Source organism: Chelon labrosus (assembly GCF_963514085.1).
Source record: "Chelon labrosus genome assembly, chromosome: 18".
In the NCBI taxonomy this organism is placed as follows: domain Eukaryota; kingdom Metazoa; phylum Chordata; class Actinopteri; order Mugiliformes; family Mugilidae; genus Chelon; species Chelon labrosus.
The window spans coordinates 14,385,311-14,408,351 of NC_140351.1; the positions used below are offsets into that span (position 1 = coordinate 14,385,311).

At 40.6% G+C, this 23,041-nt stretch overlaps 1 protein-coding gene and 1 pseudogene across 2 annotated transcripts; both read right to left on the reverse strand.

Annotated features, from left to right (window-relative positions):
- Positions 1-4,000: 4,000 nt before the first annotated feature.
- Positions 4,001-4,949, reverse strand: LOC311503768 (retinol dehydrogenase 12-like; annotated as a pseudogene). The gene is made up of 3 exons (XR_014699999.1): positions 4,685-4,949; positions 4,323-4,515; positions 4,001-4,191 (listed from the first exon to the last, which is right to left on the reverse strand). The product of XR_014699999.1 is annotated as a retinol dehydrogenase 12-like (transcript).
- Positions 4,950-11,814: 6,865 nt separating this feature from the next.
- On the reverse strand, positions 11,815-23,041 carry LOC311503420 (phenolphthiocerol/phthiocerol polyketide synthase subunit C-like). Its single transcript, XM_084566125.1, has 6 exons — positions 22,735-23,041; positions 22,262-22,415; positions 18,149-18,309; positions 17,752-17,958; positions 17,474-17,655; positions 11,815-17,391 (listed from the first exon to the last, which is right to left on the reverse strand). Exons 1-6 carry the CDS (start codon positions 22,790-22,792, stop codon positions 11,857-11,859), a joined length of 6,297 nt encoding a protein of 2,098 aa, XP_084422251.1. The 5' UTR covers positions 22,793-23,041; the 3' UTR covers positions 11,815-11,856.

Genomic DNA, 23,041 nt, shown 5'->3' on the forward strand with positions numbered 1-23,041 from the left:
AAACAAAAAGATTTCTTGTTTATACATTTTAGATTTGGCAAGATTTAAATTGTACTAATCCTGATGCTTGTTGAACACATTTAAATCGGTATGATCTATTGTGTAAATTGTCTTTGTGAATTCTCTAACTACAGTATACTGAGACATTTTTGTCAATGCAGCTTGCATTAGGGCAAATTAGTCAAACTAAGTTCTTAAATCATGCTGACCTCCTGGAAAATTGCATCCAATTCCCACCACAGCAACGCTATCTTCAGCTTCTTCCATCCTGACAGAACATCACTGAGAAAGAAAAATCACAAGTCTTCAGAGAACCATCACTTCAGCATGACACTTAATTTCCAGCCAACATCTTACAAACTTAATTCTAAACTGTTTAATTAGTCATGCACCCAGTGGCGGCTCCAGAGATTTTCTGTTGCAGGTGCTATGGGGGTGCTCAACACTTAAGAGAAGGTGCTTTAAATTTTGGTGCGTTTCATTATGGAGGTCGCATCGGACCACCCTTGGTATATATACACACCACGTACACGCCCGCATTAACTATACTCATTCCACAAAGTATTCAACACAAGTAGGTTTGCCAACTCCCTGAAAAATAAATAAGGGACACCTCATTGTCAGGGCCGGCCGACCCAATTGCCTTCACCCATGCTGGTGTGGTGAAAATTTTTAGGCCATTTGTGTGTGTGAAATTATATTTTAACTATTTGACTCGAACCTGAATAGAATTAGATGCATATTTTTGAGTGATATGAACACATGGAAAACAAATTATTATTCAACTATTTATTTTTAAAATAAAATAAAATAAATATCTTTCTTAAACAGAAACCTGTCCTGCTTAACTTAAAACTGTATAAATTAATATAAAACAACAGAAAGCAGAACATTCCTCTTGTAATAGTGCGATAAGAAAAGTGTAAACAGAAAGTGTGAGGAAAAGTTGTTGCTTTGTTGTCTTTCGGTATCTTCTTCTCAAGCAACAGTACCTCGACCAATGAGATGAGCGGGATTACCGCTGTCAACTCATTGGTCACAGAGCTGGAGACGGCCTGGGAATAGGTTTACCGTAAATGTTCATATAAAGCGCCCTGTTATTCCTTAAATCCATTGACATTTTATACACTATTTTTACTTCTCACGGTAGTACGGGACAAAGTGCGTCCTGTTTCAGCTCAATACGGGATGAGTAGCCTACTTTTGTTTCTAAATACGGGACGATTCTGTTTTTCAAGGGACGGTTGGCAACCCTAAACACAAGGGCTATAGATACAACATACATAAGCCTGCCAATGTAAACCTCTGAAAATAATATTTCACACAATTCTGTCACAGTCCAGTCCTGAATACAACTGAGCAGCAAACAGCAGCAACAGAAGGCAACAGACACTGTGCACGCTTCGGCTTAAAATGCTCCGATCATGAACTCACACAGTCACCAACACTAGTCTAATGATGAATAATTGCTATCACCTGCAGCACAAACCGTAACGTTAGCGTCCTCAATGGAAAGGTTCACAGCGCGCTGCGCCCATTGGCCAAAGAAGATCACCTGTTTGGGCCTCTTGTTTTAGACCAAAATAAATATAAATATTTATTATTATTATTTAATTCACATTTTTAAACCACGTGAAAAAGACTATTCAAATCGGACAATTAAAATATAAATATAAAAAAATCACAGACATTTCTTGGGGGTGCTGGGCGGGTGCTATAGCTATTATAGGGGGAGCTACAGCACCACCTAGCTCCTCTCTGGCACCGCCACTGCATGCACCAGGGCATCCTTACAACCATGCCACCCGCTCCTTCCCTCTGTGATGGTATCACTGCCAGGCCTACAGGTTGATTCTTATAGCCAGCTTCTTCATAAAACATTTATGACTGATTGTTTATGTGGCCATGGAGATGAATGACTCCAGTGAGCACATTTATGGCACATTGCAAATGATTAGACCAAGTTTAAGGAGTAAAACGTTACATTATACAATGGGGTCACTGGTTTCATAGAAACTTACAACTAACAATCGGCTGTTTTAAATTAAGCCTCACAACTTATTACTTACCCCGCCTTTCACTCAACGACAGCTGGGATAGGCTCCAGCAGACCCCGCAACCCTTCACAGGTGTTAGGGAGGAATTTGTGGTGATGCCGATGAAGAAGAAGAAGTACCAGAGTCCTGTATGTCTTATGTTGTGATGACGAATCTTCTGTTCTCCTCGATCGAGCCTAAATAAACTCCTTCAGCATAAGTGCATGAGTCCACCTCAATTCTAAGGGTCAAACAGTAAAGCTCAGATTCTTATACTAGAAAGGTGGGCTGAGGCAGCAAAGGGGAGATGTGTTAACATCCCATTGGCTATAGTACATAAACATGAAGATAAGTATTCACAAATACAAAGTGTCATCCAGTGACGGAGGGCGTTATCATCTAACTCTACAGCTGTGTCTGTAGACAGCCAGAGAGTGAGATTGAAGACGCCAAAGAGGGACCATGGCCTTGGCATGTTCCTCAGAGAGAAAATAGGGCAGATAACTGACCCCAGCAGTAATCTAACATTAACTACACAATGACACAGATGGATTGACTATTTACTACACAAACTATTTATAGGGAAGTGAAATTATTCTCTAACAACAGGAATAAGCGGTTACAGAAGATGAATGAATGAATGAACTTATTACTTATGTAATGCCTACAAGTGGATGTGGCCTGTATTTAGTAGATTAGACCCTGGACAAATCAACTGAAAAATCAATCATCATCTTCAGATGTCTTTACAATATCCAGTAGACTCGATTCTTTACAAATAAAATATCATACACAACAATGAATACAAATTTATCTTTTCAACACATCACGGTAAATGGTCTGAACTGCTATAGTGCATTTTTACCTTAGTGGTACTCGTTGCTCTTTACAGTGTTTCTTTCTTATCAGTTCACACACACAGATGGTATTAGAACTGCCATGCAAGGTGCTCGTCTACCCAATGTCGGGTTCAGTGTCTTGCCCAAGGACACTTCAGCATGTAGGGCTGAGAATCAGACCACCAACCCTGCCATCAATGGGACACCTGCTCTACGAACACACCTGGCCATTGAAACTGTAAATAAAGACTCACAGCAACAAATAAACACCACATTTGAACGGTTTTCATTTCAAATTTATGAAATGAAAACCGCCTCTGTGACAACATAAGGCTTAACTTTTATAGAAGGCTGTATGAGGCCATATCAAGAATGTTAATCTCCATTTTACTGCCTTTTCCAGCCTTTTCCAGCCATTGGTAGGTCTTCTCGACATCAGCCAATTCTTCAATTTGGCGGTGGTACATGCCATGTATGCCGTGTTCTGCTCCTCTTCCTCTCCACTCTTATCGGGTTTCTGTTGCCTGAGACATTCACTTAGCAGTTCATCCTTTGTGGCCATTTTTCTGATGTACTCTTGGATTTTTGATGTTTCATCCTGGATAGTGGCCTTCATGCTCACGAGTCCTCGGCCTCCCTCTTTCCTCTTAGTGTACAGTCTCAGGGGGCTGGATTTGGGGTGAAACCCTCCGTGCATGGTGAGGAGCTTTCTTGTCTTGATATCTGTGGCTTCTATCTTCTCCTTTGAGTCTCTTTGAGACCATCCAGCCACACTTGTCCAATCCGAGTAACATCCCTATGTCATTGCTGTAGATCCTGGTGGTGTGGATCAGTGACTTGATTTCTCGCTCGTTTAGTGCCAGTTTAGTGCCAAGTCGAAATTCAGTATATCCCAATCCAGGTGAAGTCATTTTCATGGACAGCCTTCATTATGCTTTTATTTACATTTCACTATTTTTTTTGAAAACACAATAGTCAGACTTACTGTTTTAGTTTTTTATTTTTATTAAATATTCAGAAACACAACACTGTTATCACAATGAACAGGACATGATTTAGAAAATGGAAATTTAGATAAGAAACTTTACAGGCTATAAATATATAACTGTGAGATGAGCTATATTAAGACAATTGCCCATTTTACATTCTATTTCCAGGCGGGCGGTGTTAGTGTGATCAGACTTAGACAACTGACTGAACTGACCAGGTTTCCTCATTCCAATGTGATGGAGAGCATTTGGCAGCTCAGCTCCCACAATTTCTGCGCCAGCTCGTCGTCTTTGCCGGCAGCATAGCAGTTGGCAGGAGCACAGTTGCTGTAAGACACATGAGAAATATAATCCTCGAAAATGCAAATGTTAAATTGATCTGAAACACAATTTAATAGCTAATTTAAGGGATGTTTGACTACTATATAACAATGTCTCCGTGTTACAGCAGGGTGTACCTGTAGTATCCGCCGCTCTCTTTCTCCAGCGATGGCTCCACAGCGCAGTAAATGGTTGTCTGAGCTCCCTGGGCAGAGTTTTTGGTGAACGGACTCACCATCTTCATGATGAACTGCTAAGGACCGTTCAGATGATGCCACAAATCAGTCTGAACAACTCCAGGATGCAGAGAGTATGCCGTCACACCCGTGCCTAAACATGGGAAGTGAATGCCTGATTAATATTTCTGTGTATGAAACTCTGAGGGAAACTCTTAACTGTCAACTGTCTGACGAATGGAGTTCAACTTTATATTCAAATCAAATTAAAGGAAGGATAACCTTAAAAGCAATATTCATAGAGATCAGGGTTGAGTACACACCTTCTGGTCGTTTAGCCAGTGAGCGGGTGAAGAGGACGTTGGCTAGTTTGCTCTGAGAATAGGCTTTGCCCTTGTCATAGCTCTTCTCACTGTTGATGTCTTCCAAATTGAGGGAGCCCCAGGCATGAGCCATGGAGGACACAATGATGATCCTGGCTGGTGCCGATCTTTTAATCAGGTCAATCAATAAATGTGTCAATAGGAAGTGACCTGGAGAAGAATACGAATCATGAAAAAGAAGATACCACCAATCTGAATAACCAACATAAGTAATTTACAAATTATTTTGTAGATGCCCATTTGAGTCAGTTAGTCCAGCCACAAATTGTTTTTAAACCATGTTTGTGTAGTTTGATGCTTTGGGTCATTGTCTTGTTGGAAAATAAATCATCGTAGTTCTCTTGCAGACCAAGTCAAATAGTCCTCCAGGATTTCTATAGATCATGCCGCACTCATTTTACCCTCCATTTTCACAAGTCGTCTAGGACCTGCTGTTGAGAAGCATCCCCACAGCATGGTGCTGCCACCACCATGCTTCACAGTGGGGATGGTTTGTGCTGATGTGCAGTGGTTGGTGTCTGCCAAACATAGCACCTAGTCTGATGGCCAAAAAGACCCATTTTGGTGTCACGACTAAAGACTAATGAACTGTTGACCTTCTCTCACATGCCCTGAGTAAACTCTATTTCTGCCATAAAGCTTTGACTGATAAAGAACCCCTGCAACAGTTGTATGCAGAATCCCTCCCATCTCAGCTGCTGAAGCATTTAACTCCTTCAGAGTAGTCATACGTGTCTTGGCGGCCTCCCTCGCTAGTTTCCTCCTTGCACGATCACTTGGTTTGAGAGAACGGTCTGCTCTAAGCAGATTTACACATGTGCCAGCTTCATCCTTAATTTCTCAATGATGGATTTAACTGAACTCCAGGGTATGTTAATTTTTTTTTTAGCTGTCCCTGACCTATACTTTTAGTTGCTTATTATGTCCTTTTGTTTTCATGGTGTAATTGTAGCCTGGAATACTGATTAACCAATGGCAGGACAGCCAACTGAGACACATCTACTGCACTCAGGTGATCTCCAGTTCACTAATCGTGACCCTGACCTCCACTGAATCATGTCAGTCATTTAAAAAGGGTGTGAGTATTCATGCAATTTCTTATTTCAGATAATACTGTGTTATGACCCAGGGTCATAATTTAGTAGCTGGACGTAACAACTGAATATTTTTAATTAATTGAAATTACTTTGTAGAAATCTGTTTTCACTTTTATATTAAAGATTTATTTTTTTGGCAATGTTTTTATCAATTTACATGCTTGACCATGATTTCGTTTATAAAATCAGTAAAAGGGGAAAACAGGTGAATACTAATTATAGGCACTGAATATTTAGTTATATCGATTAAACCAGTTCAATTTTTTTTTAAGTCATGTTGGTAGAATCAGCTGTAATGGAATGTTAAAAGAGATGCTAAGATAAGATGATAAGGAGAGGACAAGAAGTAAGTTCCAAATTGGGAGGAGAATGTGCTTTTTGTATTATAAAAATATAAATATTTTGTAGAGATTGCTTCAGATGCCCATCCTTGCCAGTCCTTAAGCTTTTTATTGACACATTTACCGAGCAGGAAGTTACTGACACAAAAAGTTCTTAAACCTTGGCAGGGAAAATGTTCTGATGGCAGGGTGATAAGCTGTACTTCTTATCTAACCAAGGAATTGTTTGCGTAGTCAAACAATAGAAAATCAAGCTCTATGACTTCAGCTTACTGTCGTAAAAGGATATTACTGCTAAATAATAAGGCATCACAGACAGATGGAAGAGAGAGGTGGTTAGATTAAACATCATTTTAAGTGCATGTGACTCAAAAGTAATATAAACCGCATATATGTTTTTATATAGCATGTTATATGTTATGAACAAGGAGCTAAATGGCCTCCCTAACATATACAGGGATTTTGCCTTAACAGATTAAAACAACTTCAAGAAAGTATTCAAGTTGTCGTTGTGTGATCCAGTAGCAACAATAATCAAAATCTAATGGATATTACCTGTGATTTGGTGACCGTTATCACTCAGCTGGAGGGATAATTGGTACTCAGTGGACTTACTAGATATTAAAGATAGTGGACAGGACGGCTTTTCTAAAGTAAAGCCAAAGCAAGCAGAGCTGCCCCTGGTATCTGGCTTCAGTATAGGTCATAAGCTCCAAACCATTACACCAGCGTTGTTGATGAGGACGTTAAGTTTTGGCTCAACTGTATGGAAGAAAAAAACAAACAAGCAGTAAGTCTGCTGCTTTAAAGCCTCTTCATGTGTACATGTGCTCCAGCAAATTCTCTTATGGACTTGGAGTCTGACAAGTCAAGTTTCATGCAAACCACACTGCTGCTGGCTGAGCTTTCAATCATTTCTTTCACAGCGGACTGCCCTTTCTCCATGTCCCGGCATGCTATTATGATCTTTGCGCCTAAACACGGAAAAAAACAACAATGGTTTATAGGCAATGTCTATATAAACAAACTTATCACCAGATATTAATAAGTAATGTGTGGATGAATGGGCGAAGAGCACCCTCTCCTGACAAAATATGTACATTACTTTCTGCTCAATGCAAATATTCACCAAACAATTAAGAATATTGTTCCAATAAACAGCACTAAAATAATACTTAACTGTAATTGTGCACGTCATCTGTGCCTGGACCAAAATGTTACACAATGTTGAACACATGGCAAATACTACAGCCAATGGCCAACTGGCACATGTGATCTGCACCTCTATGAGTTTAATTAACTCTTGATTTCGGAAGTAATGGCAGTAGTCTGTATTTGTCATTCAAAAGAGGAGACCGGAAAAGCTTCTATAAGCCGAGCTACGACTAACCATCACACAGAGCTGGCCTCTCCCGAGTCATGCTGATCAGTTGGTGTACAGTTTATTCATTGTGTTGTTAAAATATGTACAGAGGACGTGCAAATGTAAAAACAGAAAAACCTTCTGTGTGCTTTTGCCTCTTCTGCTTCTCTCCCATGACTCGTTCTATCGCTGCTGGGTCATGCTGAATCGTTTGTAACGCTTTCAGTCTTCTGACTAGCACCACAACAGAAACACTAGAGCCACAGACCTCACCAAATGCCTGACACTATAAAAGTGAGCAGACCATTGGTGGCTTGGTGTGTGGTGTGTTGGCTTGAGAAATGCTCTGATTGTTTTTTTTTATTGCAACATGTTTTCTGCAAGCCACATAAAAATTACATCTGAGAAAACAAGTTAATCTTTAATATGGATGAATTTTCATCCATATTACACAGAGTGGGGCCTCTGTGGATCATCCCACAGATACTTGATCAGTTTGGGATCTAGTGAATTTGGAGGCCAGTTGTTCCTAAACCGTTATTCTGTGTGTGTCTGTGTCAGGCTGTATCCTGCTGGGGATGGTTGGCGCCATCAAGGAGTGTCATTGCTATGGGGTGGGGGTGCCTGGTCTGGTCTGGGTGGGTGGTACATGTCTAAGTCAGACCTCAGACCAGACACTGCGAATCTCTTTGATGCAATATGTAAATATTTTCTGTACATAACATATTTGTTGGCCGTATTCTATTCTATTTTTATTCTATTCTATTTTTTTGTATCTTCTGCATCTCGCACTGTTGTTTCCTGCCGCTGTAACGCCCTAATTTCCCCACGGGGATGAATAAAGTCTTATCTTATCTTATCTTATCTTAAGTAACATCCACATGAATGCCAGATCCAAACGTTTCCCAGCAGAACATTGAATTGTCACAAGATGGTCAATGTTATTTACTTTTCCTGTCAGTGGTCATAATTTTGTGGCTGATCAGCATATGGGAAAACACCAAGTTCCTTAAATGCTGTCTGAATTTAACAAGTTATGAGAAGTACGAAAAGCATAGCAGGTGGTGTCACGCTCAGAGTCCTTTGGTACATTTCACGGGATGAAATGTCTACCTCAAGATTCTATTAGTCCGAAAAAAATCTCCATTGTGTTCCCCGAGCTTTTGTTTGACCCTTCAGATTTAAAGTACTCTTATGAGAATAAAAAAAGGGAATCATATTCATAATCATAATCTCCCCAATCACCATGGCGGATCTCATTACCAGACCTTTCTGTGTTCCTCACAACAAACTTGATTTCTTTGTGCGCTTTTCTTCCATCTCGTCGTTCATAGGCAACGCCTCACAGTGCAACTATGCAGCAGCCAATTCTTTTCTCGACAAGTTCTGTCACTATCGGAGAAACGCTGGTCTCGCCGGACAGTCCATCAACTGGAGTCCTTTGAACCTCGGCCTGCTGCTGAACAAAGACCATTTCCAAAAGTTCTTAGAGGCAAAAGGAATGATGATAATGGAGGTTTGCGAGATTCACGAGGCACTCAAACAGTGTCTTTTGATGAACAGACCGCAACAGGTTATTTGCAAATTCAACTACAAGAATCTTAAGATTCACGTTCTTTCACAAAGTGCATCTCTCAGAGAGCGACTGTCAGCTTTAGTGGAAGCGGAGCTCCAAAACGAAACACAAAATGAACCCAAAGTTCAGCATGTGTCTTCCACACATGAAAGTGTGAAGACAATAGTCAGTGACATAACAAATATAAATGTAGATGAACTGGATGATGACTCCACTCTGAGTGCTCTGGGCATCGACTCGATGTTAGCCATGACACTGCAGAACAAGATTTTCCAGGAGACAGGAGTAAATGTACCTTTAGTTGTAATACTGGACCCCAACAGTACGCTGGCCAATTTACTAACTGCTGTATTGAACAATGGATAATTTCACAAGGTCTGTACAGGAACTGTCGTCATCAGTGTGCCATTTCTGCATATTTTAAGAACTAAATGTTGTTGGACAGATTGAAGTTGTACATTAAATAAAAATAAAAGTGCATGATCTTGTCTTGTTACAGAACACTTCATGAATAAGTAATACTTTACTTTATTTTATTTTTAGAAAACAATCCCTGACATTATCTCAGGTCCTTTATATCCATGGTTAATGATACATGACTTTGACGGACACAGAGCCAAGATGGTAACATGGAAGATGGGTTTTTGTAGCCTAGAATCTAGATGCGCCCCTAGCGGCAGCAAATTACATTTGCTTCCAGGGGCAGTCTAGTTACTCTCCGTTGACTTGAGATTTCGAAAAATCCAAGATGGACCAGGCCAATCACGAGTCGGTGGGCGGGCTTAACATGATGACGATTGACCTGCGACCATAAGTTCCGTGAATTACGCGTGAATTCCCCATCCTGCTAGAACTACCAGAGCGATGGCTGCTGCTAGCGAACAACTTTCTTTCGAATCGGCTTTGGCCGCCACTCTGAAAGACTTGAAGTTAAGCTTTTCTCTGAGAAAAGAACAAGAAACTGCACTGAGGTCGTTCTTACAAAAGAATGATGTATTTGGAGTTTTGCCAACCGGATACGGCAAAAGTTTGATCCACAGCTTAAAAATGATTAATGCAGGAGAAACTCAACCTGTAGGCGAACTCATAAACAAAACAAAACAGGATGCAACAAGAACTATTTAATATCTATTAGGATAAGTTTTTTCCACAACACATGCAAGGAACTCTTTTTTCCGTCGCTCTGACTACGTCACCTTCTTCGTTGCTCTGATTGGTTGTAGCGCTATCCTATTGCGTAGAGAGGGAGTTTGAAAGACAACCGTTTATCCCACCCCCCCGGTTGAGCCCTGTCTATGGAGAGTGCCCAGACCCTACATTTAATGTGGGTCTGGCTCGTCAGGCTAGGGTTTTCCACTTATTCATAAACTATGACTGAAAAGCTCTTTACTCACCTATTTCCTGATTTTTATTACTTGCCAATAATATTCGTAATAAATACCTGTCCAGTCCTTGGCACATTTCCCAGATTCACAGCACTGAAATAAAAATCAGACTCCAAACTGATCATTGATGTAATCGCCATGACTGCCACATCTACCCAAGAAAGTTGAGATACTCCCAAAATGAAGAAAAATGACCAGCACACATTCTTCAGCACCAACGATGTTCAGGTTTAATGACCTGTGATTTCTTAATTTTTTTTATCTGAAGAAGTCATGTTTCCCTAAACCAGAAATAATAATCAGCAAAAACAGAAAAGACCAAAGCAACCATCATTTCTTACTTAATTGTTTGAGTTGCCTAAACCTGATACAGATTATACCTTGTACCTCTTTACCAAAAACAAAAATAATAATCATTTCATTTTTATGCACATTTGTATGGGTTTGTCCACATAACATTCTTCACAGCCCAAAGATACACAGTCAATGGTGTTAGTGTGTATCTGAAAATGAAATAAAATGTCTTGGAATTTAATGGATATTTAGTTATGTTGACTGATTTTAGGCAGTGAACACTCCATGATACAGAAATGTGTAGTACATGTAAACTAATCACATCAGGAAAATTTGGTACGATGTCAAAAAAATAGTTGCAGAACCAAATATGTATTTGCATTTTCAGAGACATTTCTTGAAATGATTTATGACACGTAAGCCTTTGTGATGTAAATATCCTGAGAGAGAACAATGTGCGATGTGATAAATTAAGCTCAACAATCGTATTGCGGCAGTGGTACATGGCACAATATTGCGTTTGATGCAATTGTCACTGTCATCATAAAATTGATCAAAGATAAATGAGTAATAAGAGCTGACCATGACCCGTGTAAATCAGGTGGATAAAAGAGAGCTTACTTTAGTATTACAAGGACAGAACCCCTTCGGAAGACTTCAGAAATTACAGAGAGAGGCGTTAATGTAATAAAAGAATACAAAAAAAAGTTACATGTTTTACATAAAATATTCTCAACTGTTATGTGGGCAACTGTAAAGACTGTTTTCATGTTTTCATTGTTAATATTTTGATGAGCAGAGAGAGTAACCGACAGAAAAATCCAAAAGAGCCGGGTAAAACATGTTTTTTTTTAAAAAAATATAATGCAAAATTAAATTGAATAACCAAAGCCAAAATATACACACAAAAAAAGTATTTAAAGTACCATATAAACAAAACAAAAATTCAACAAAGATTTTATGTTAAATGAAATGACAAAATGTTCAGTATGTCTGATGACTGACTCGCTTCAGACATATATAACATTTACATATTTTTGTATTTTTTTGGAGAGTTTACAGTCTTGTAGAAACATGGTCTCCATCTTCACTTGGAAGAGACTCTTTGTTTTCACTGACATTTACATTTTCACCATTAGCTCCTTCATTCAGTATATCTATCACAGTCGACAGTGTGGCATTGGGATCTAGCAATTTCACCAAAGGCACATTCACGCCTCTCTCCTTAAAGATCAGATTCTGCAGAGTCATGGCCTGCATGGAGTCGATGCCTAGTGTTGAAAGCAGCAACTCTTCTTTCAACTCATTCTGGTCCATGCCAATAGTCTTACTAAGGAGAGAGAAGACATAATCTTTTGATGACACAGAGTCCGTTGGTGCAGTTTCAGACTCTGCCTCTTTGGATTTTTGGAAGGCCTCCTCGACCAGTGCAGACAGGCGCATGGTCAATGCTACATTTTGTGAGAGGACGTTGAACCTGATGTTTCTAAAGTGAAACCTGCACACAGCTTGTTGGGGTCGGTTGAGCACAAGGCATTGCTCCAAGCTTTTATGGATCTCAGCCACATCTAACACCATCATCCCCTTTGCCTCCAGAAAGCGCTGGAAATGTTCTTTGTTCAAGAGTAGGCCGAGGTTCAGAGCTCCCCAGTTGATAGACTGTCCGGGCAGCCCGAGTTTGCGCCTGTACTGACAGAACATGTCGAGGAATGTATTGGCAGCTGCATAGTTTGTTTGTGATGCGTTTCCCAGGAAACCTGAGATGGAGGAGTAGCACACAAAGTAATCTAACTGACAGTTTTGTGTTGCATGGTGCAAATTGAGAGCACCGTTGACTTTGGGTCTGAAAACCTCCTCATACAGAGATTTGTTGAGGGTCTCAATCAGTCCATCACGCAAGACAACCGCACTGTGAAACACTCCTCTGATTGGACAAGTGGGGAATTTTTGACCAATGACACTGATAACCTTGTGCACATGCTCAGAGACAGATATGTCACACTCCATGGCGGTGATGCTGTTTCCGCACTGTTTCTCCACATTGTGTATTTCCTGCTGCACATCTGGTTTGGGCTTGCTTCTGGAGAGGATGACAATGTACTCACCGCCCCTTTGTGAGATGAACTTCACGGTTTCAAAGCCCAGACCAGAAAGACCACCTGCCACTATGTAAACTGCTCTTTTTCGGAAAAGTTGTTTTTTTCCTGGCAGTAGTGGAATGACAGACAGCGTACTGCTAACATCTTTGTTCAGAGCCACTACAGCCAGTTCCTTTGAGTTGAAGTATGACTGTGGCTTGCATTCAGATGTCACACTCTGGAATGTGAAAGTTTTGAGAGAAAACTCCAGGGATTTCAGGGATTTCAGCCAGGGATAAATGTGAGGCCTGTGCACTTTCAGATACCCCCTTTGCAAAATGACAGGCATGTGAATTGTCTGTACGTGAACACTCTCCTTTACACTTTGGAACATTTCCTGAGCGAGCAAAACATGCTTCTGTGACTCACATACAATTACAACATGCTGAATGCCTGGAAGGCTGCAAACTTTATCAGTCAGAGATTCATCAAATGGAGGTAGGATGACAAATGCCTGCGTTTGATTGGCAGCCACAAAACAGCCATTGCACTGTGTGGCAACAGTCACATTACAACCTGATTGTTGAGAGGTGAGAACTAAGACTTTCACCAGAGCAGAATCAGACACAGAGGATATGATCCCTAAATTATGTTTGGCTCTGGGCAAGGCTCTATGTAGGATCTCCCATGCTAGCACAAAGTAGGAAACACAAGGTGCTTCTCGGAGGAATGAGAACTTTTTGAGGCTGTAGCACACATCCTCTGGAACTCTGACTTTACTAGATGCCACCACAGGATAGCAGGAAACCACGTGGTCTCCCACTCTCAGTTCCCTTACATCTTTTCCCACTGCTGTTATAGTACCGCTGAAATCAAGAGCGATAAGCTTGTGTTTCTGAGATGAGTGTTTGTTCCAGTACAGCGTCTGGCCAAATTTCAGGTGTGAATCACTGACAGGGAAGTAATCAGATGAATGAACACATATCTTGCTGGGTCGTATTTCTACTGAAGTGTCACTAAGTGGCTCGGCCTCATCGGCAAAGTCAATGGCACTGAGGTGAATCATCTTATGTGGATCAGCTGTCTGAAATATGCAAGGTTTAGACACTGTAGCATTATAACTGGTCTCTGAACTGTCAGAGGCTTCCGGTTGAGTTCGGACAATGGAAGGTTTCAGAACCAGCCCGTCCTTTACCACCAACTCTGGGTATTTGCTGCAAGGATATGATCTAAGAACCTCATACAGAGCTGCAATGTCCTTAGCACAGACAGTGCTTATATCAATCAGCTGAAAAGAAAGATCTGGTATCTCAGCAGCAAATGATCTCGTCATACCCGCAAGAGCGAAACCAGCACTTACATGGTCAACTGTGATGTCAGATGAGCGGTAGGTTATAGCTCTTATGGAGTTTGGGAAGTGAATTCGCTTCAAGTCGAGGACTATTTGGCGAAAAATCTCACAGCAGCTCGCCAAATGCTGCACGATATCATCAGCCGTCTCTGATGTGAGGTCTTCTTTGCCCCACAAAAATAAGACCTCGTCAAAGTTTTTCTCGATGTCTGCAATATTGAGATTTGCCAAGAAGGAAGGAAACCCTTGACTCAAGATATCTTTTGCATGAACGTAGGAAACATATCTAGATTCCGGGTTCAAATGTTGCTGCAGACCTTTAGAGATCCCTATGTGGTCACAGAAGACCAAAGCCTTTGGTGGAGGAGCAGGAGGGATATCTTGGGGGATGACACTGAAGGCGTTATGATAGAAGTACTCCTCAACCACGTGAGAGCGACTGCCGAGATACTTGATTATCATGTGCTTAACCTCAACCAGCACTCTGCCTTCCTTATCTGCAAAGCAGCCACAAACCTCGAAGTGATCAACACCCACATCGGTTGCTCTCAAATAGACAATCATCTCACTTTGCAAGGGCTCAAACACTGTAAGGCTTCCTATTTTGGCGGGAAATCCTGGCCTACCAGCAAAGATGTGCTCCACAGTAACTGGGAGAAGCTGCAACAAATAATCCAACACAACAGGATGAATGTAGTAGTCATGCAAATGAGGCCTAAGTTCTTCTGGAACGGAGACAGCTGAAAAAGCCTCCTTCAGATCTTCCCCATAGTGCACATCCCCCTTATTCTGAAAGACATTTCCATACTGAAAGCCTCCCTGAGAGAGGTACCCATAGAACTCCTGAAAGCTCACCACAGATGTGCATCGTTTGTAGATGGAGCTAAGAGAAATGCACTGCTCCTCAATCAGCCTCTCGCCCTTTGAAACCACAGTGCCTGATGCATACATTGCTGATGGGGAAAATACCGTGAAACTAGTTTCATTCTCTGTTTGTTGTAGTTGCACCTTCATTTCAGGCGAATTCTGGCTCAAAACAAATGGGCTGTGAAAACTGACACTGAGCTGTAGTGAGTTGAGAGGCACTTTGGGTTTAGCGCTGGCCATGAATGCAGCCAAGCCCAACTCAGCGTAGAAAGCACCAGGGATGATGGGTATGCCATTGTGCTTGTGCTCTTTCAAGAAGAAAGAAGAGTCCGACATCAGATCACACCTGAAGATGTTGCTGTCACTTCCTGTCTGACACACCACAGGATGATTGCTGGCTGTGTTTTTCTGTGCTGCTCCAATAATAACATCTCTGTCTGAGCAATCAAACTGGTATTTTGGGAAAGGCAGAGGGATTGTCTCGTACCCTCTATAGAAAGTGTTCCAATCTACCTGAACGCCCAGTTCAAACAGTTTGGAAACAACGCCCATGACGGATTCATGATCTTTCTCTGGCTGCACTGAGGCAAGAACTGCTGTGTCATTTCCCAAAGATTCCATGATGTTTCTCTGTAGTGCCCTCCTTGGCCCAATCTCTACAAAGACTGTGTTATTTTTCCCTTTGGCTGCCGACCTCACTGCCTGCTCAAAAGCAACTGGCTCACGAATATTTCTAGCCCAGTATTTGCCTGTGCAGAAATCTCCTTGCTGGACTTCTTTGCCTGTCACTGTTGAGAACAACTCTGTGTCCAGATTATTTGCTGGTAAGGAGCCAATTGTCTCCTCAATTTTAGACAGAATTGGGTCCATCATGTGGCTGTGATAAGCAGCAGGAACCTCCAGCATTCGGAGGAATAGATTGTGACTGTTAGCAGAGTTACTTAGCTCCTTATAGAGGCACTCAATTGCATCTGCATCCCCTGAGAGGGTGCAAGACTGTGGGCTGTTAAAAGCAGCAAGGCAAACTCTGCCAGAGTAACGAGGGAGCAGAGGTATTACCTCTGATACAGCCATGTTGCTGATCACAAGCATCTTCCCCCCTGTGACTTTGCACTGGAGAGTGCTGCGATAATATATGACTTTCACTGCATCCTCAAGAGACAAGAGGCCGGAACAGTGGGCGGCTGCAACTTCTCCAACAGAGTGTCCAAGAATTGCATCAGGCTTGACACCCCAGTGCCTGAGTACGGCTGTAATCCCAACCTGAACAGCAAAGAGGACTGGTTGGATAACATCTGGGCTGTTAAAGTCACCAGTCTCAAACTCACTCTCAAGTGGATCCAGGATGTTCAGAGTACTCAGATTTAGGAAAAGCTTTGCAATCTCTTGGATCTTTTCTCTGAACACTGGCTCATGTTTTAGAAGCTGCTTGCACATGCCGTGGTAAGTGATGCCATTTCCACAGAAGACAAACACTAACCTTGGATCTGAGTGGGCTGGGCTGATATTTTTGCCCACAGCGGCACTTAGTTTTTCTTTAAGGTCGACTACAGATGACACCACAATGGCTTTTCTGAATTTATGTTTTTGGTGGCTTCTTCTACACGCTGATGTATATAAGAGAGAATCTAGATCAACTTTGTCATCTACCCCTAGCTGTTTAATGGTGTTTTCCAGCATCATAGTAAGAGATTTAGGTGAATTTGCTGACATGACAAAATATTTCACTTGCTTCTCATCACTTTTTTTATCAGCACAAGACTGTACATGCTGTTTGACAATGGCATGTGCGTTTGTTCCCCCAAACCCAAAGTTGTTCACTCCTGCAAATCTTGGACCACAGGTTTCCCACTTTTCTGTTTCCTTTGGAATTGTAATGTTCAGGGCCTTGGTATCTACACTGGAAGTCTGATCAGAGTAGAAAAGTGAGGGGACAATTGTGTCGTGCTTCATCATCAGGAGTACCTTAATGAGTCCGGCCACTCCGGCGGCAGATTCTGTGTGTCCAATGTTGCTCTTCACCGAGCCAATGCACAGTGTCTTTGAACCAGGGGGTTTGGCTTTAGCAATGACGTTCGAGATGCTTCCTGCCTCTGTTGGATCTCCAACAGGGGTTCCAGTTCCATGCGCCTCAATGTACTGGACATTTGCAAGATCGGACTCTGAGTAGAGTCTGCGCAACAGCTCCTCTTGTTGTGTCATAGAGGGTTTGGTGATTGGAGAGACTGAGTGTCCATCCTGGTTGACTGCAGTTTTGCTGATGATACCCCAAATGTGGTCCTGATCTTGAAGAGCCTATAAAGAAACAACATCAAAAAGATTGTTGGGTATTGATTAAAACAATACACCACTCTTATTACCCTCTGCTTATTTTGACCTTTTTCAGTGGCTTCAAGAGAACTACTCCACATCCTTCTCCTCTACCGTAGCCATCTGCTGCGCTGGAGAACGGTTTGCTTGTCCCTTCAGGTGAGATCATCTTAGCCTTGCTGAGTGCAACAAAGACTCTTGGCTCAATGATGCAGCTGACTCCTCCACAAATGGCCATGTCACTATCTCCTGACAAGATAAAGCGTAGTTTATGATTTCATCCAATAATATTTTAACTTTAGCTGGGAGACAGCTTTCCACTGCAGTGGTACATACTGCACAGACCTTGTTTAATGGATTGACAGGCAAGATGAAGAGCGACAAGGGAAGATGAACAGGCACAGTCTATAGACAGCGAGGGTCCAGTGAAGTTGAAGATGTAGGAGACTCTGTTTGCCGCAATACTCATGGCGAGCCCTGTGCCAGTCCAGTGGTTGATCACACTTGGGTGAACGTGGGCTGCATTTGTTTCATAGTCTCTGTTCATTATGCCTAAAATTGAAAAATAAAAAAAATAAATACTATTTTCAATGTTATTTCCTGATATCAATCTGTGTAACTTATTCTCTTGTAAAACATTGATTAAATGACAGGCAGCAATTTAATTTTGGGTCAACCTGCCACTGTTACATTCAACCCAGTACAATTCAATTAAAACTCAGTAACCAGAAACATTCAGTACCAAAGAACACTCCCGTCCTGGTCCCGCTGGCTTTTTCCATAGGAATTCCAGCATTCTCCAAAGCCCTATAGACACACTGAAGGAGCTGTTTCTGTTGAGGATCCATTTGTTCCACCTCGCTGTCACTGATGCCAAAAAACTTGTGGTCAAATTCATTGAACCTGCCAACATACAAAATCGTAAGGAAATTAGAGATTTCCAAATTTAAACTCCTCCCAATACTTTTAGTTTTTTACTTTGTTTTTACTTTGTTACTGTTAATGCATGTTTGACCTTCACAGTACAGAATATTACCATGCCAAAACATGATGTACAATTTTGAAAAATAATTGTAATATAACAGCCCTGCACTAAACACTCTTTATGATTGTTATAATGTTCAGCTTATGTTGAAACAGCACTAGAAATGTAGTAATACAGCAGTTAAGCTGTTTTGAATTTCTGTTATTTAGTCAAGTCTACTGACTAAGATGGGGTAGGCAAAATAAAAATATTAATACATTGGACCTAAAACCACACTAAAATCTGAGTAGGAAAAAGTTAGATTTTTCATTGTTAAAACCACAAACATGTTTAACGAACCATAAGAAACGTCTAAACGTCACAAATCTCTCAAATCTTGCTTCTCTCTTTCACCGTCATCACTCCATATATCATATATAGCGTCACAGCATTTCCCTCTTCCTGAGCAACCATTGCCATTTAAGTTTGATGTGATGCATTTTTCTACCAATAGGAAAGAGGTGTCTTTTTTTTTTTGTTTACCAAGTAAACACAGGGCCAGTATCGCCAGTATCAATACTTTTTAACAATAAAGGTGGATGCATCAATCTGAATCAATCTAAATTTGAATGATTTTTCATGACCTTTAAGTGTTTTTGTGATTTGCCCTTTGGATTATGAATCAGTTAAAATCCAGTGCAGAATTTGGGCAAAGTTTTATATGTAAATAGAAAATACTTTATTATCACAATAAAAAAGTGTTTGTTCAGAAACAACACAAAATTAACACGTGAGAACAAATGAAAAACTCTTTTCAGGCAGTGTTCAGAAACTACAATACATGCAACGTGCAAAGACACGTGACGGTACAACAAACACACCAAAGCAAAGTGAGCCTGCTCTGCTCTGTCACATCAGCAGCATTTAGACAAGCACAGTCAGGTCGCTTCTTTAATTAAACAAGAGAGAAACTGAAACTTAAGTATCGATCTCATTACACTGATATCGATCAATATCGATACCGATATTATCGATATTTGGATCGATCTGCCCACCACTACCGGCGTTCTCCATTTTTACCGTTTCTTTCTGCACAAAACACGCACCAAACATAACGACAATATTCAGGAAAAAGCATGGGGTAAATTATTTACAATAAGTCTAGTTTTATATTTTACCACAGCGAGTAACACTAAACAGGGAGCCAAAGAAGAACTTAAAATAGTTTGGTTAAAATAAGTTTGGAGACACAAGTGAAACTAATGAGGGCGGCAGTGATGGGCAGTAGCGTCGCTACTTGTAGCGACGCTACTAGCTTAACTACTTTTGTCAGTAGCTTGGCAGTAACGTCGCTATTTACAAAACCAAGTAACTTTTCAGTAGCTAAGCTCTTTTATTGATCAAGTAGTGCGGTAGCGTCCTCGAAAGCTAATTTCTCCTGGACATTTCTGACATTTCACACATAACAGCATTTCCCTGCAGCCATCAAACACATAAATTAGGAAAACAGGATGTTTCTGTGTCGACAAAAACACGCCGGGTACAAGCGTATGCGTAGGCCTACAGAATGTTCACGGTGACGACATAGACAAGCGACACACACACTGGAGAGAAAAGAGAATGGCAGAGAGCCCAAGATCCGTGGAAGAACATGAGCATACACCGTGGCCATACCTTCAAAAGTATGTCACTTTAGTGGAGACCAGTGAAAAGAAATATATTTTTCAGATGCCTTCTGTGCAACCCAAAGAAAAAGTTCCTGTCGAACACAAACATAAGAACACACGTTCGAACACACGGCTCATTGCTATCATGTTTTTTTTATTTACTTACTGTATTTTATTTACAATTTCAGAGGGCATTCTTGCTGAAATATAGCAATTCAGTTAAATTACAGTTAAATAAATAATAAAATACAATTACAATGTTAATTTGTAATGAAAATACAATGTTAATTTGTAAACTAAACTCATATTTTTGTCCTATTCAGGCTCATTGCTATAATTTTTTCTTACTTTATTTACTTACTTTATTTTATTTACAATTTCAAAAGGCATTCTTGTGTAACTAGAGCTAAAAATGTGCTCTAAATTGTATTTTTTTTGTGTGTATTGGGCTATTGTTCAATGAATAAATCATATTTTAGCCTTTATCTGACTGACAGTTTGATCACTAAAATTGCATTGACTTGGCATGCAGTTTGATTAACTGAAAGTAGCTACTAATGTAGCTTATCAAGCTACTTTTGACAGATTGTAACTTAGCTTGCTACATTTTTATGGGTGGTAGCTTCTGTGTAGTGAAGCTGAATTTATTGTAGAGTAGCTGGTAGCTTAGCTCACTACACATATCAAGTAGCTTGCCCATCACTGGAGGGCGGAGCACACAAGGAGAAACTAATGAAACAATCAAAAGGAGAATTCTACCAGCTAGCATTCTCTGCTCAGTCAATCGTCTTCAGATGTATTTACAATATCCAATAGACTTGATTCTTTACAAATAAAATACCATACACAACAACGAATGCAAAATTATCTTTTCAACACGTTGATTGGGATGTACAAAGGAAATGTGCTTCTGGATCTGAGTGCGTGCCACGTTTCAGTAGGAAATCCACTTAAGTCTTTGTGCACGAGGCCCCAAGAGATCAGGCAGGAATTTTGTAAATGGTAACAAAATGTGCTGCAGGGATGGCAGGGAAATCTAAACAGACCAAAACCAAAAGTAGACAAGAACATGGAAGGATAACAGGGAGAAGATTACAGAACAGAAGTTACAGACAACACAGAAGGAATAACAGATCAGGGGTAGTTAACAGAAGTACATTCGGGAAAGAAGGAATACAGAACAGTACAGAGGTGAGGTTGCAGGACAGACGTTACATGAACATGGGAGAAATAACAGGACAAAAGTTACGTAAAATACAGGAAGAACAACAGATGACATTACGGGAAAGGCAGGGCATATACACACACACACAAGTGGGCAGAGGGGTAAGAAGACACAAGTGAAACTAAATGAGGGGAGAGCACACAAAGAGAAACCAATGACTCAATCAAAAGGGAAATTCTACCAGCTAACGTTCTCCGCTCAATCGTCATGTTCAGGCAGGTGTTGGTAAATGGTAGCACTTCCCTTTTCACCGTTTCTTCCTGCACTAAACACGCACCAAACATGACGACAATATTCAGGAAAAAGCATGGCGTAAATGATTTATAATAAGTCTAGTTTTACTTGGCCTGTCAACACAATTTAAAAACTAGTAGTTTGAAGTTAGCACTTTCTACACAAGTTGAAACAGAGACTCAGTGAGACTGCGTCTTACAGTTATATGATTGGTCTTTTTTTAGGCGATGGTTAAATAATGAAGAAGTGCTTTTTTTTTTTTACACCACTCGCTTTTTTTCAGGAAACTCCAACTCCATGACTCAGTTTCATGTGAAGAAACTCCCTCTTTATTTCCAGTAATCTAGAATCATTTGCTATTTTTTTGGTCTAATTTTTTACACCATCATATGTTTGGTTTAAAGACACACTGTGGAATATGGCAGCATTGTAGCATTTCATGGTCAGAATTTCATTTTCAAGGCATGTGTTAGATCAGTCACATCATTAGCAAGTTATACCATCACAATCACATAACTTTAGGAAAGGTCAGTACTAATAAATAATTTGGACAGCAGGGGACACACTAGAAACGTTTTTTTGAACACGTCCAAAAAAGTTTTCAGATGTCTTAATAACCCAGCATAGAGGGCAGCGTATATGTAAAAAACAAGCAACATGCGATTATGAGGAGAGGAAAAAAATACTCTATTAGACTATATCTATGTACATACACATAAGGATGCTTATCTAAATAGACCATATGATAAAAGTTAAAGACCATACCCATCAATGAGCGCAGCCTTGACTGTGCGGGATTTCCCGGCTTTGTTGTCATCGGGATCATACCAACTGGCTAGGTCAAATCTCTCTTTAGGAATCGGCACAGAACAGTTTCTCCCCTCCACCAGGACCTTCCAGAAATTGTCCAGGCCTTCACCTGTTCATATGACAACGTATTTATAATACTTTAAAGGTCCAAAGAATTGATTGTTTTATGGGACAGAAGAGCTGAATATTTGACCACGGTAGATTAATTCAAACAAACAAAAAGATTTAAATTGTACAAATCCTGATGCTTATTGAACACATTTAAATCGGTATGATCTATTGTGCAAATTGTCTTTGTGAATTTTCTAACTACTGTGTATTGAGACATTTTTGTCAATGCAGCTTGCATTAGGGCAAATTAGTCAGTGAAATACTAAAAACATGCACAGTAAATCAAAAAACAAACTAAGTTCTTAAATCATGCTGACCTCCTGGAAAGTTGCATCCAATTCCCACCACAGCAACGCTATCTTCAGCTTCTTCCATCCTGACAGAACATCACTGAGAAAGAAAAATCACAAGTCTTCAGAGAACCGTCACTTCAGCGTGACTATTAACTTCCAGCCAACATCTTACAAACTTAATTCTAAACTGTTTAATTAGTCCAGTTTAGTCATGCGCCAGGGCATCCTTACATCCATGCCACCTGCTGTTTCCCTCGGTGATGGTATCACCGCCAGGCCTGCAGGTTGATTCTTATAGCCAGCTTCTTCATAAAACATTAATGACATACTG